General features: G+C 49.2%; 1 protein-coding gene across 1 annotated transcript; it reads right to left on the bottom strand.

Moving 5' to 3' along the window:
• Positions 1 to 374: 374 nt before the first annotated feature.
• Positions 375 to 14,557, bottom strand: ASB13 (ankyrin repeat and SOCS box containing 13). Its single transcript, XM_038741336.1, has 6 exons — positions 14,494 to 14,557; positions 11,497 to 11,684; positions 10,031 to 10,181; positions 7,936 to 8,070; positions 2,926 to 3,117; positions 375 to 2,084 (listed from the first exon to the last, which is right to left on the bottom strand). Exons 1-6 carry the CDS (start codon positions 14,534 to 14,536, stop codon positions 1,957 to 1,959), a joined length of 837 nt encoding a protein of 278 aa, XP_038597264.1. The 5' UTR covers positions 14,537 to 14,557; the 3' UTR covers positions 375 to 1,956.
• Between the last annotated feature and the right edge of the window lie 361 nt (positions 14,558 to 14,918).

Genomic DNA, 14,918 nt, shown 5'->3' with positions numbered 1-14,918 from the left:
TGCTTCCCACCGCAAACCCCAGCATAAGGAGGCAGGTCTAAAAAGGGTGGGTTTGGGTGTCTACAGGCATGAATGAGTATGCACTTTTGTGCAAATCAAAGCAGAAGTGTGACATGTACACACCAGCCAGAATATTGCTCACTAATAATAATAATAATAATAGTAGTAACGATGGCACTTAAGTGCTTACTATGTGCAAAGCACTATTCTAAGCACTGGGGAGGTTACAAGGTGATCAGCTTGTCCCACAGGGGGCTCACAGTCTTAAATCCCATTTTTACAGATGAGGTAACTGAGGCCCAGAGAAGTGAAGTGACTTGCCCAAAGTCACACAGCTGACAACTGGAGTAGGGATTTGAACCCATGACCTCTGACTCCAAAGCCTGTACTCTTTCTACTGAAGCTCCTGGTTGTTCCAATCTCAATTCCTCTATAATGTGGGGACCTCTATCAGGTAAGCCTCTCCCTGGGCACCCCTCCACACCCCACCACCGTTTTTTTTATTATTATTATTATTTAAATCTCAATCCCAGAGAAGCCGGCACAGGTGGCTTAGCATACCAGTTTTAGTGTTTTGGGTTTTTTTCCTCACTTACAATTCAGAGCTCGTATTCAGACGCTCTTGGAGCAGAAACACTCTTCGTCCTGGTCGAAGGACGGCGCAGCCACTTTCCGGCGGACGGCCAGCTCTGATTCCACTGAGTGGTCACCAGCAGCCTCTGCTGGGGGAGTTTAGTGAGGCTCTTCTCAGAGACACTACTAGCTCGAAAGTCCTGACTGACGAGTCAGTAAGTCCAAGAGCTCTAGAGAGCAGCCCAAAATGCAATTTAAGTTTAAAAGTGCTAAGGGCTACTCAGGCTTTAAAATGGTAAAATGCATCCCTACCTTCACATTTTTACAAGAATACTTCAAGCACGATTCAGTCTTATTCCTAGCTCTCTGCTAGGTGACTCACGAGAACCGGTATGTTCGGCCCTAGAAGGGGACCCCCAGGTTCCCAGACGGACCTACAGCCTTCCTTGATGCTTCTGGGTACAGGGGGCCGTGGCCGCAGGTCCAGAAAGCCTTGCCGTTGTTGTCCCTGACTCCCCTGCCACCTGAGGCGGGGGCAGACAGTGGGGCTCCAATGTCTCCAGCTGTGGCCAGAGGGTACAGTGTCAGTCAGTGCTTTCTGGCTTGTGTGCTGAGGATTTCCAACCCTGAACTAGAGGCCTGATGAAGGACTCTCCTGGTAAACAATACCTGAGGACAACAGACCGCCCTCAGGGAAGCCTGAATAGCCAGCTGTCCTTCCATAGAACACTGGCCACCAGTTTGGCCCAGGCGGACCCTGCCTGCAAGTGTCCCCTAGGCTGACACATGAGGAAACCCAGAGGGCTGTTGGAAGCCAAAAAATGGCCAAACCTCCAAACCCGTTGCCATCCTTGCCTTTGGCCCCAGCCCTAGCCCCCAGCAGGTGAGAAGGCCCAAACAATAGGCGGAGTTGGTGCAGAAGGAATGGCGCAGGCTGCAGCCTGGTCTCTCTGAGCTCTCTCTGGGGCCAAAAAGAGGGTCCTGAGGGCTCCACGGGCCCTGTCTGCCCACCCCGAGTCCCGCTCTTCTGGACCGAAAGTCTCTTCAGTAAAGGACCCTAAGGGAGCCAGGCCTGGCCCAGAAGAGCGACTCCCCTTTGCACCTGCAGGGTCTGGACCGGGCAAGGGTCTCAAAGCTTCTCCCGATAAATAGCACTGGCTAACCAGACCTGAGCTTGGGAGCTAAGAGTTCATACCTTCTTATTGCCTTGGAAATTATTTCCCTGATCAGAGGGCAGAGGGATGGGAGCGTGGTCCTTTGTCCCACAGTTATGCCACGCGTGCACCAGAGTCACCGTCCTGCCTGAGCCTGGGGGCCGGGAAGGAGAAAGCAGATGTAGGGCGGGTGCTGCCGACCTTGCCCCCTTGCCCTCTCCTCCCTGGCTCAGTCGTATGAGAGGTAGTGGATGAGCCTCGGGGGGATGTTCAGCTTGGTGATCTTGTCCAGCCCGCGAACGCCTGTGGCTCTCCTCAGGCTGACTCTGCAGAGCTGCGCCAGGCTCAGGGGTGTCTCTGAAATGAGAGAAGGGGCGCAGGAGCACAGCAAGACCTGTTAGAGTGGCAGGCGGACACTGAGGACTCACCTAGCTCTTCCTCTTGACCTCCCCTCTGAAAAGTCCGTGTTCCCTTACGCAAATGGAGGGGTAAGAGAACCACACCCTTTTAATGAGCGGGGGAGGAGGGAACCATGATCCTCCAAGAAAACTGGGACTCTTCTAGATGTTCAGACTCATGAAGGGAAGTTTGGCGACTGCCCCTTAGCAATCTCCAGCCCTCTACGCTCACTGTGGACAGGGAATGTGTCTGCTATATTGTTATATTGTACTCTCCCAAGCGCTTAGTACAGTGCTCTGCACACAGTAAGCTCTCCAATACAATTGACTGACTTTCCAGCTGGTCATTCATTCAATCATACTTACTGAGCACTTACTGTGTGCAAAGCACTGTACTAAGAACTTGGGAGTACAACATAGACACATTCCTGCCCACAGTAAGCTCACAGTCTAGAGATGTGAGCTCATCCACAAAAGGCTGCAGGCCCAGTGTGACCCTGCAGTTTATTAATGGCCACTTAAAGCAGCTATTGGTAAACTGCTTTATTAAAAAAATAATTTTTATTAATTAAATAATAATTTATTATTATAGCAGTTACATAATACTGCTTAAAGCAGTATAATAATAATATTATTATTATTGTAGCAGCAGGACTATGGGGGAAGAGGAGATTGGCAGGGGAGTCATGGAGGAGATGACAGGATGGCTATTATTACAAACAACCTGAAGGGAGGAAAGCCAGGGGTGCCAGGGGAAGGAGAGAGGGAGACTGCTCATTGAGGCCCCGGCCCCAGCTTACTCTCATAGTGCTCGAAGCATTTTGCGGGCGGGCTGCTGCTCCAGGTATAGTCGGAAGGCTTCTTCCCTCGGTTGTCCCTGGCATAGATGTTGCCTCCGAACTCGATGAGCATCTCAATCAAATCCACGTTCTTCACCTTGGCTGCGTGGTGCAGGGCCGTCTCATGCAGTTTTGCCGCGTTCACATTAGCCCCTGGGAGGCCAGGAGGAAGAAGACAGGAACGGTTACTGGCAATAATAATTACTATTAATATTAATTATTAATAGTATTAATCTATTACTATCAATAACAGTAATACGTGGTATGTTAAGTGCTTACTCAGTGCCAGGCATTTGTAACACTGGCTTTGGTGCAGAATGAAAATATCATTAGGCTCAAGAGGGGTTTGGATAAACTCATGAATGATTTGTTCTACAGCAGGTTTCCAGAGCAATGTGGAGGGAAAAGCTCATTGGAGCGGGGCTGGTCCCTTAGGGTGGCTTCAGGGAGGGTAGATCTTATACTTCCCCTATGCAACCTTTAGACATTGTCAGAGACTGAATATTGGACTGGGTGGAAAATTGGTCTAACCCAGTAAAGGTGGGATTGATGGCTTTATGTTGTAACAGTGCTGGGACCTGTGCATTTTCAAAGGGAACCCTGCTACCACCTTTATAAATTTTAGAATCAGCATTCTAGGATTGAAGGAAATATCAAAAACTCAGCTGATCCAGCCCACTACCTTTTTTTTTTTTAATGGTACTTGCTAAGCATTTACTATGTGCCAGGCACTGTAATAAGCATTGGAATAGATTCAAGATAATCACATCAGACAACGTTCCTGACCCACAAGGGACTCACAGTCTGTCGAGGGAATCGGATTTAAATCCCCACTTTACAGGTGGGGTCACAGAGGCACAGAGAAGTTAAGTAACTTGCCCAAGATCTCACAAGCAGGCGGGTGGCAGAGCTGGGATTAGAACACAGATCCTCTGACTCCTAGGCCTGTGCTTTCATACATACACACACACAAAGTGCACTGTGAAGCAGTTTTAAATGCAAAGACATTCTTTCCAAAAAGAAATCAACCCAGGGGTTGAGGGTCCAGCCTGTTGCTTTTTTGCCTCGATCCTACTTTTAAATTAAGGAGTCTGGCTTTGGCCGGGAGGGAGGGAGCTACTTAAAAACTTGCGAAGAAAGTTTCAGCCTTAAAGGAAGGTTCCAGAAGAACACAACTGACATTCAGTGAGGGTCTGTCTTCAAGGAGTCCCCCTGGGGGGTCTCAGGAATTCTCCGCCACATTCCCGAGGGGCCGGGACTTAAAGCCAGGCCGGATCTTCTATGCTAGGAATGCTAACTGCCCCCAAATTAGCTCCTGCGCAGATATGGGGGTGAGGAAGCTGGGAAAGGGATTTGGGAAATCAAATGACTCATGCAAGATGCAGAAGAAGCAGGTGAACAAAACCTAGGTCCAATCAGCGGGCTCAATCCACTGTCGTGAAGGGCAGCCAACTGCGGCCTTTGGAAGGAATTACAAGTGACTAGTGCTCCCTCAATCAGTTTTACAGAATGAAAGGAGGGGTTGTAACTGGAATTTCTCATCTCTAAATATCAGAGGGAAGCCTGGTATTCTTTCCTCCCTCCAGGTTTGATTGGAGATGGTCAGAACTTGTCTGTCTACATTGTAAGGTCGTTGTAGGCAGGGGATGTATCTGCCAACTCTCCCAAGTGCTTAGTACAGTGTTCTGCCCACAGTGAGTACTCAGTAAATACCTCTGATGGATTGTCTGCCCTTCAGGATCCTGGAGAAAACAGTCTTGTGAGCAAAAGGGTTTCAACCCTGAATCTGCACCTGAATATATAACTGGACCACAAGAATGTTATCTGTTGTGTACCCAGAGCTCTTGTCAGTGGAGACATCCCTTAGACATGAGCCGAGGGGCGGGGGGGTGTCAATATACCAATTTAACAAAGTTGGTTCAAATTTAAAACAAAACCAAGCTCCTTAAATTGCCCAATGTAGGGTTGATACTGCGGAGCCCCAGGCTCAAAATCTTCTTGGGTCTATTATTTACCTTCCCCTCATACATTACTGTGAAACAGGATGGGGTGGGAATTAGTGAGTCGTTCCCCAGATGGGGAACCTGAGGCACAAAGATGGTATGAGATTTGGACAAGGCCACCTCGGGGGTGGGTGGAACCAAGCAGAGCCAAGCTGTCCTTAGACCAATTCAGGACAAATGTCTTGGGCCTAGCGGCCTGGGTGAACCCCCCCATCCTGGCTAGGACACCCCGGAGGGCCGCAGCTGTCCCAGAGGTGGGTGCGGTCAGGAGGGTTGGGTGCCTTAGTCGCCAACGCTCGGCCCAATCCCCATCCTTCTCTCACTGTCCTGGATGGCAGCAGCATGGGTGGGGAAGCAGCAGCAGCGTTTCAGCCTGGGGCTGGGTGGGATAAAGGGCAGAAGCTCTGCTTCTTAAATCTCCTGACCTCTCCCCCTGCCACCCCCAGCTATGGCACCAATGGGGTGCCACAGGCCTCTGGGAGTGACACTGGATCCAGGTCTTTAACCTTACAGCACAGTCTGCTTTAAACAGACACCCTCCATTTTTTGAAGGGAGAAGAGTGGAGTGGAAAAGGAACATGTGGGGAGGAATAGAAAAAAGGTGTTTAAGGCATCAAAATCTCTTGCTCTCTTCACTATCCCTCAAGAGAAGGTGAGATCTGAACCCTGTTTTGGGCTTCCAGAGAAAGCCACTGCCGAAAGGTTACGTCTTGGAAAGGATCCCGCACTTGCCAGTCAACTCATGTCACACAGCAGACAAGTGAGCTGCATAACGGTGGTGGAAGGCCTGGGGGGATGGGGAAGGGGCAGAAGTGCGAAAGAATCTGTCAGGGGAAGGTAGAAGAGCAAGGGCAAAGCTGACAGAGCTGGGCTGACTGGGTGTCCAGTGACGCTCCCAATCAGGGCTCATGGGCCAGCCCTGGCTGTTCCAGCAGCACAAGCTGTGCAGCAAAACATTTACTCTCTGGCTTTATTTACCACTGGGTAGAATCTCTATTTCTCTCTCCTGGACTCTCACCACTTCCCTCCTCTCCCCTGTCTCCTCTCCAAGCATGGGCCAGAGACCAAAGGTTGCCAGGGTCACCGCCAGATTATGCATGATCAAATGGCCACTCTGGGTTTTAGAAAATAAAAAGGACCCAGAAATGACCCTGCACTGTCCTGCTCTAAGCAGGTTCCCTGGGTAGCACCGAGGGATGAAATAATGATTCATTTTGATACTTAACTGCTTACTAGTAGCCGAGCACTGTACTAAGTGCTTGGGAGGATACAAGATAATCAGGTTGGACACAGTCCCTGTCCCACACTGGGCACACAGTCTAAGAGGGAGAACAGATATTTCCCATTTTACACACTCAAGTCACTTAACATCTCTTTGCCTCAGTTTCCTCATCTGTAAAAATACTTGTTCTCCCTTCCTCTTAGACTGTGATCCCCGAGTGTGACAAGGACTGTATTTGATCTGATTATCATGTAGCTACCCCAATGCTTTTTTGGGGGGCGGATATATGGTATTTGTTAGCACTTACTATGTTCCAGGCACTGTATTAAGTGCTGGGGTAGATATAAGCTAATCAGGTTGGACACAGTTCCTGTTCCACATGGGGGTCATGGTCTTAATCCCCATTTTACAGGTAAGGTAACTGAGGTACAGAGAAGTTAAGTGATTTATCCAAGGTCACACAACAGACAAGAGGCAGAGCTGGGATTAGAACCCAGCTGCTTAGTGAAAGGCTTGTCACATATTAAGAATTTAAATCCTATCATTATTATTATTGCTATCATTATTATTATCATCATCCCCACCTCATTCAATTCCTCAGGTCTGCGTGGAACTCCCAATGAAATCTGTTTGGGCCCAGGAAATAGAGACAACCGGCACCAGCTATTAAGTTCTCACGATTGACATTTCCTCATTGAAACACAGGACAACCTGAAGCCTCATTTCATTCCAATAACCCTATTTCACTCGGCTGGTGAGCCTTTTCACTGGAAACAATTCAACAACTAATTCAAAGCCCTGTGAAGAGGCCCCAACTCTTGGAAAGTGTCCAGCTGGTGCCTTGCTACGTCGCTTTCACTTTTCGTTTTCCAGGCTGACCCACCTCACTTCCCAAAGAGGCCTGGCTGCCTCTGGGTACGTGTGGCCTTCCCCTCCACGTGCTTGGTTTGGCTGAGTGGAAAGCAAAGCATCAAGCCCGGGGAACATTTCCTGCAGGAAGTTGGGCCAGAAATTACAATGGACCAAGAACAAAAAGTCCTTCCTAGTCTCAGCTTTCTGGCTTTGGCTGCCGACAGACTGATTCTACAAACAAGATCATTGGCAAGGCTGTCCTGTCCCTTGGGTCAAGTCCCCAGTCCACCCCTCACAGGATTCATGACAAGCTGCTTGGCCTAGTGGAAAAATCACAGAGAAGTTAAGTCAGTGGACCTAGGTTCTAATCCCCACTCAACCGCTTGTCTGCTGTGTGACCTTGGGTACGTCACTTCACTTCTCTGTGCCTCGGCTTCCTCATCTGTAAAATGAGGATTTAAGACTGTGAGCCCCATGAAGGATAGGGATTGTATCCAACTTGATTATCTTGTATCTACCCCAGTGCTTAGTACACTGCTTGGCAAATAGTAAGCACTTTACAAAAACCACAATTATTGTTACTATTATTCTGTCTCCGACTGGGGCGGCAGGATGCTGGGAGGAGTCGGGCAATGGCTGAGCCCTCCTGGGAGAGTGGGGGTATTCTCTGAGCCACGTTTGGATCCTTGAGGTAGAGGAGATCCAACTGAAATTCCTTTCCTCCCTGATTCCTTCGCTGGGGTTGAGCCCACCGCAAAAATCTCCCCTGTTGGGCTCTGGCCACTGTTAGCTGCTGTGGGCTCCTAACGCAGGGGTTGTGCTTATTTCCACGTGCTCCGCTGCAGCTCCCCACCGCTGCCGGCCCCTGGGCCACTCGGGCCCCGTGAGCATTACCTGCTTTGAGCAACACCTTCACGCAGTCCAGGTGCTCCCGGGCACAGGCCACGTGCAGGGGGGTCCCAAAGTGGCAGTCGTGGGCTTCCAGGTTGGCACCGACGTCTATGAGGAGCCTCACACACTCCGAACTTCCTGTAAGTGAACAAACAAGCCCGGGGACCCATGAGTGCTCGTGGTTTAGTAGAAAAAGCATGGGCTTGGGAGTCAGAGGATGTGGGTTCTAATCCCTGCTCTGCCACTTATCTGCTGTTTGACTTTAGGCAAGCTACTTCACTTCTCTCTCTGCCTCAGTTACCTCATCTGAAAATGGGGATTAAGACTGTGAGCCCCACGTGGGACAACCTGATTACCCTGTATCTACCCCAGTGCTTAGAACAGTGCTTGGCATATAGTAAGCGCTTAACACATACCATAATTTTATTATTATTATTATTTCCTCTCGGTTTAAAGGAGCAAAGAGTAAAGAGCCAAGGTGATTGGGGGTTGTGGGGGAGGAGGTCAGTCAGTCAATCATATTAAGCGCTTACCGTGTGCAGAGCACTGTACTCCAAGGAGCTGCAGAGCAACAGAGAAGGCGAAGACAGGACAAAGCTTGTCCCTCTAGACTATAAGCTCATTGTGGGCAGGGAATGTGTCTGTTATAGTGTACTCTCCCAAGTGCTTAGTACAGTGCCCTGCACATGGTAAATGCTCAATAAATATGACAATGAATGAATAGAAGCAGTAGTTTGGATTCCCTGTGGGACCTGGAGGGGAAGGCAGAGTCCACTCAGTGGTCCTAGATATGCAATTTATCATGGTAGGGGGCAGGACCTGGTGACCTCACGAGGCCTCTGCAGTTCTACGGTTCTGCAGTCTTTAGGATCTGTGTTGGTTATTAACACCCCCCAACCCCGGGTGTCAAGCGCCATACTCGAAAAAGTACAACAGATGCTAGGAGTGTTTTCCCTGCCCACATGGAGCCTACATGCTAACTGGCTTTCACTCTCTTCCTTGAGAGGGGATTATTCTGACCAGTGACCGGATGTAGGCCAAGGCCAGGACAGAGCAGCAAGGAGGCTGTGGGCTGGACTTTCAGCAGCCCTGGAAGGCCCTGTCAACTGTAAGAGGCTGTGGAACAGGGAGGAGAAGGGAGCCTGCATCAGCGTGGCCTAGTGGATAGAGCACGGGCCTGGGTTCTAATCCTGACTCCGCCCCTTGTCTACAGTGTGACCCTGGGCAAGTCACTTTGCTTCTCTTTGCCTCAGTTGCCTCATCTGTAAAATGGGAATTAAGACTGAAATGTGTTAAGTGTCTACTATGTACAAAGCACAGTACTAGGTGCTGGGGAAGATACAAATGGGAATTAAGACTGTGAGCCCCATATGGGACATGGACTGGGTCCAAACTGTTTTGTTTGTATCTTCCCCAGAGCCGAGTACTGTGCTTTGTACATAGGAAGCACTTGACAAATTTCACAGTCTCGATCTCCATTTTACTGATGAGGTAATTGAGGTCCAGAGAAGTTAAGTGACTTGCCCAAAATCAAATAGCAGATAAGTGGGTCAGAACCCACATCCTCCCGACTTCCAGGCCCAAGCTTTATAATAATAATAATTTTGGTATTTGTTCAGCGTTACTATGTGCCAAGCACTGTTCTAAGCGCTGGGATAGATACCAGGTGATCAGGTGTCCCACGTGGGGTTCCCAGTCTTAATCCCCATTTTACAGATGAGGGAACTGAGGCACACAGAAGTTAAATGACTTGCCCAAAGTCGCACAGCAGACAAGCGGCGGAGCTGGGATTTGAACCCATGACCTCTGACTCCAGCCACACTGCTTATCCACTAGGTCAGGTTACTTCTCAACCGGGAGCATGCTGCATTCCCCCATTTGCTGCTGCTTGGGTCAGGGATGGAGGGGATGGAGGCAACCGCCCCCACCCCTTTGCCCATGGGGGCACTGTGGTGGGTGACCTGTTCTCAATTCAGCCAACCACACCCCGGGGAAGGTGGAGGAGGATGAGACTCTTGGGATGGCCCGGCCCTCGGGCTAGGGGAGGTGAGGTCTTCCCCTGCCCAACCTTTGGTGGGGGGCAAACTGGGCTCCTCACCGCTCATGCAGGCCTCATGCAGCGGGGAGGCGGTGTACAGGGGCGGGTTGACCTTGGCCCCGTGAGCCAGCAGCACCTTCACACACTCGATGCTGCCCGAGGCACAGGCGTCGCAGAGCGGGGTGCTGCCGTCGATGTTCCGGGCGTCCACCTGGGCAGAAAAACAGACACACTTTGGCGTCATTCTGCTGGGCTCCCTGAGCGCTTAGTACTGGGCACTACATTCAGGAGACAGTGTGACTCAGTGGGTAGAGCACAGGCTTGGGCGTCGGAAGGACTTGGGTTCTAAACCTAGCTATGCCACATGTCTGCTGTGTGATCTTGGGCAAGTCACTTTGCTTCTCTGAGCCTCAGTTACCTCATCTGTAAAATGGGGATTAAGACTGCGAATATATACTGTGGAATAGGGACTGGGTCCAACCTGATTAACCTGCATTCATTCATTCATTCAATCAGCGTTTACTGTGTGCAGAGCACCGTACTAAGCGCTTGGGAAGTACAAGTTGGCAACATATAGAGACGGTCCCTACCCAACAACGGGCTCACAGTCCAGCTTTTAGAAGAGTGCTTACACATTGTGTACTGTACTGTAACTATTATTATTATTAGAAGGCACTCAGTAAATATAATTATTACTATTACTACAGACCACCTTGCCTCAGGCCATCCAGATACTGAAGAATCTTGCACACAATAAGCACCCAATAGATATGATTGATTGACCGACTGAGCCATCTGCTTTGGTATCCTCTCTTTCAGTAGCAGGACAGCAGACCCCGCGTTCTACCCACAGAATCAATCAATCAATCAATCGTATTTATTGAGCGCTTACTGTGTGCAGAGCACTGTACTAAGTGCTTGGGAAGTACAAGTTGGCAACATATAGAGACAGTCCCTACCCAACGGTGGGCTCACAGTCTAAAAGGGGGAGACAGAGAACAAAACCAAACATACTAACAAAATAAAATAAATAGAATAGATAGGTACAAGTAAAATAAATCTGCTATGGCCCTGGGAGTGTTTTGGTTCCAAGCACCTAGTACAGTGCTGAATAAATACAACTGCTTTGTTCTCTGTTCTGACAGAGGACACTACTGCTACCACTGCTACTAATGATAATTGTGCAATTGGTTAGGCACTTAATGTGTGCGAAGCACTTGGCTAGATATGAGATAATCACATTGGACATGATCCCTGTCCCATTTGGAGTCAACAGTCTAAGGGTGAGGGAGAACGATTATCTTATTCCCATCTTACAGATGACTACGCTGAGGTCCAGAGAAGATCAATGACTTACCCAAGGTGATTAGAACCCAGGTCTCCAGACTCTGAGGCCCAGGCTCTTTCCACCAGGCTTCTCATGGGCAACAAGGGGCCACAAGGTCCTTCCAGTTAAGCAAGTGCAGAGCTGCCCTGTCCCTGCCCCGGCCCAGGAGACCAAGCGGTGAGGAGGAAGAGGCCCCCACCTGAGCTCCGGCTGCGAGCAGCAGCTTCACACACTGGGTCTGGCCCCGCAGGCTGGCCTCGTGCAGAGGCGTGATGGAGTCCACAGTGACCAGGTTCACGCAAGCCCCGTCCTCTATCAGACGCTGCAGCTGCAAGGTTTGGCCCTGCTGGGCTGCCTCGTGGACGGGCGTCCTGTCCACCCAGAAGCCTAGAAAGGAACACAAAAATTGCCCACGTTAAGAAGAGACGGTTTTTCCCACCCTCCCATGTATTCCTCTTTAGTATAGTCGTGAGTATCCCCGCCTGTCACGCGGGAGACCGGGGTTCGATTCCCCGACGGGCAGAAGTGGTTATTTCAGCGCTTAGAACAGTGCTTTGCACATAGTAAGCACTTAATAAATGCCATTATTATTATCCACATCTTTTGCTCAGCCCTTATCCACTGGAAACAACCAAGATACCTGCTGATCTCCCTCAGCTGCTTCCATGGCTTCCATGACTGTGAGCCTTATATGGGACAAGAACTGTGTAACCTAATTATCTTGTATGTACCCCAGTGCTTAGTACAATGTCTACCACATAGTAAACACTTAACAAATATCATTTAAAAAAACTCTGAAATCCACACAAAGAATGAACCCATTTTGTAACTAAAGAAGAAATCCCAAATGTCAGCCCAGAATATTTCCTGCTGGCTGAATAATGGAAAAGACATTTTCTGATGATCTATTTTGATTCCGATGATTCGGAAAATGTGGCTGAGAAGGGACAATTTGATAACTAAAGTACCCATCACTGCCACTCCCTGCCGGCAATATATCTCTTATAAAGCTTTAAAGCATCTTATTTCCCCAGCCAACTTTGGTGAATTATAGTTACAAACTGCATTAATAATGACGTCTGGATTTTTTTTTTCCACTGGAGGAGCTCAAGACGTATTCAGAGAAGCAGCGTGGTTCAGTGGAAAGAGCTCAGGCTTTGGAGTCAGAGGTCATGGGTTCAAATCCCAGCTCTGCCACTTGTCAGCTGTGTGACTTTGGGCAAGTCACTTAACTTCTCTGGGCCTCAGTTACCTCATCTGTAAAAATGGGGATTAAGACTGTGAACCCCCCCATGGGACAACCTGATCACCTTGTAACCTCCTCAGCGCTTAGAACAGTACTTTGCACACAGTAAGTGCTTAATAAATGCCATTATTATTATTTGTTTTCATTCTGTAACCCAGGAGGGGGGGAAATGCCAAGTTTTTTCCATCCCCAAGCATCGGAATGATGCAGATTCACTCTTGAGTCTACCCAAATGCACGCTGATTTTCTCTTGGAAAGGGGGAAAATCTGTGATCCACTGACATTGGGACTTTCTATAGTAAACTGGCTGTCACATGCTATGAAGATGAAAAAAAAATCACCCTCTCCAAGCACCTCGGAGGTGATCACACACGCGACCTTCGTCGTAGTGCAAGTCCACAGAACCATGGGGAGACTTTTTAAGTTTCTCTCAGCAATGCCTCCCGACAAACTACCACCACCTAGCAATAAGCCTTCTGGGCTCAGGCGTGGCGGTGGCTCAGGCCCTGTAATTACCCGCCTCGGATGTAGGGCAATCTCTCTGTGCTCTGAAAATTCCCTCCCTGGATGCTCTATGACGCTGCAGGATTAGAAAACACCATGATGACAGCACCGGGGCTGACTTGGTCCCTGTTTTTGTTTTTGGCAGCCACCCGCAAAGCAACACCAGGGGTTTTCTAAAACAGGCGGTGTCCTTGAATCTTGGTTCTTCTATACTGTCCTCTCCCGAGCGCTCAGTAATAATAATAATAATGATGGCATTTATTAAGCACGTACTATGTGCAAAGCACTGGTCTAAGCACTGGGGAGATAACAAGTTTCTCCCACAGGGGGCTCACAGTCAATCCCCATTTTACAGATGAGAGAACTGAGGCACAGAGAAGTTAAGTGACTCGCCTAAAGTCACACAGCTGACAATTGACAGAGTCGGGATCTTCACGCGAGAAAGTGGCTCGACACAGACGTCAGCCTGGCTCCCCTTTGGGGCTGTAATAGACCCAGAGCAAAAGCTTCCAAATCCGCCCCTTCTGCTGGAAGATTTCTGGGCCAGGCGGCGGGCTGTTTCTTCCCACGTTCAAATGAGATGAGGGAAGTCAAATTGATGGTTTTGAAACCCGTCTACATGTTTTGTTTTGTTGTCTGTCTCCCCCTTCTACACTGTGAGCCTGTTGTTGAGTAGGGACTGTCTCTATCTGCTGTCGATTTGGACTTCCCAAGCGCTTAGTACCGTGCTGTGCACACAGTAAGTGCTCAAGAAATACGACTGTCAAGTCATTGACTCCAAATAATAATAATAATGATGGCATTTATTAAGCACTTACTATGTGCAAAGCACTATTCCAAAGCTCGGGCTCTTTCCACTGGGCCACGCTGCTTCTCAGTACATGGTAAGTGTTTAACAAACACCACTGATCAATCAATCAATCGTATTTACTGAGCGCTTACTGTGTGCAGAGCACTGGGCTAAGCGCTTGGGAAGTACAAGTTGGCAACATATAGAGACAGTCCCTACCCAACAGTGGGCTCACAGTCTAGAAGGGGGAGACAGAGAACAAAGCCAAACATCCTAACAAAATAAAATAAATAGAATAGATATGTACAAGTAAGATAAATAAATAGGGTAATAAATATGTACAACCATATGTGACTTTGGGCAAGTCATTTCACTTGTCTGGGCCTCAGTTACCTCATCTGTAAAATGGGGGTTAAGACTGTGAGCCCCCCGTGGGAGAATCTGGTCACCTTGTAACCTCCCCAGCGCTTAGAACAGTGCTTTGCACATAGTAAGCGCTTAATAAATGCCATTATTATTATTATTATTATTATTATATATACATATATATGCACCGATGTGCATTTGACATGGACCTGCAGCTGGGCAGTAAATAAGTCCTAACAAGCGGCAACCCGCCCGGCTTCTCAGGCCGTTCCCTTCCCTTGCACACTCACCGACTTGGCCCAAGAAGGAGCCGTCCGAGGCCTGCGTTTCCATCTGTGGGGCTCCTTGGGTCTGCGGCCGGTGGGGCGGGAGGAGCCCGGTGTCCGAGCTCCCGGCCTATGCGGCGGGTGTGGCCAACCAACCTCCCCTCTCGCAGAGGCCTCTGGAAGTTGCAGTTCTTGCCACCATCCCCCCACAGCCGGTTGGGAGCCATCCCTGCAGCAGGAGCAGCTGCTGCCGATTCCTTTTCCTTTAAAAAAAAAAAAAATGCTATCTGTTAAGCGCTTCCTAGGTGGCAGGCCCTGTACTAAGCACTGGGGTAGATACGTGCTAATCAAGTTGGAAACAGTCAATCAATCAATCGTATTTATTGAGCGCTTACTGTGTGCAGAGCACTGGACTAAGCGCTTAGGAAGTACAAGTCGGCAACACATAC

The sequence above is a fragment of the Tachyglossus aculeatus genome (genome assembly GCF_015852505.1).
Source record: "Tachyglossus aculeatus isolate mTacAcu1 chromosome 12 unlocalized genomic scaffold, mTacAcu1.pri SUPER_6_unloc_1, whole genome shotgun sequence".
Classification (NCBI taxonomy): Eukaryota; Metazoa; Chordata; class Mammalia; order Monotremata; family Tachyglossidae; genus Tachyglossus; species Tachyglossus aculeatus.
The sequence above is the reverse complement of the archived record's forward strand: the minus strand, read 5'-3'. Positions and strand labels throughout refer to the sequence as shown.

Bases quoted from the DNA above. Each gene is read 5' to 3' on its own strand.
- ASB13 (XM_038741336.1), bottom strand. From the start codon at position 14,536: ATGGAAACGCAGGCCTCGGACGGCTCCTTCTTGGGCCAAGTCG. The intron at 10,182-11,496 runs GTGGGGGCCTCT...TTTTCTGCCCAG, and splicing joins TGCTCGCAGCCGGAGCTCAG to GTGGACGCCCGGAACATCGA. The intron at 2,085-2,925 runs GTAAGCTGGGGC...CTCTCATTTCAG, and splicing joins ATGCTTCGAGCACTATGAGA to AGACACCCCTGAGCCTGGCG.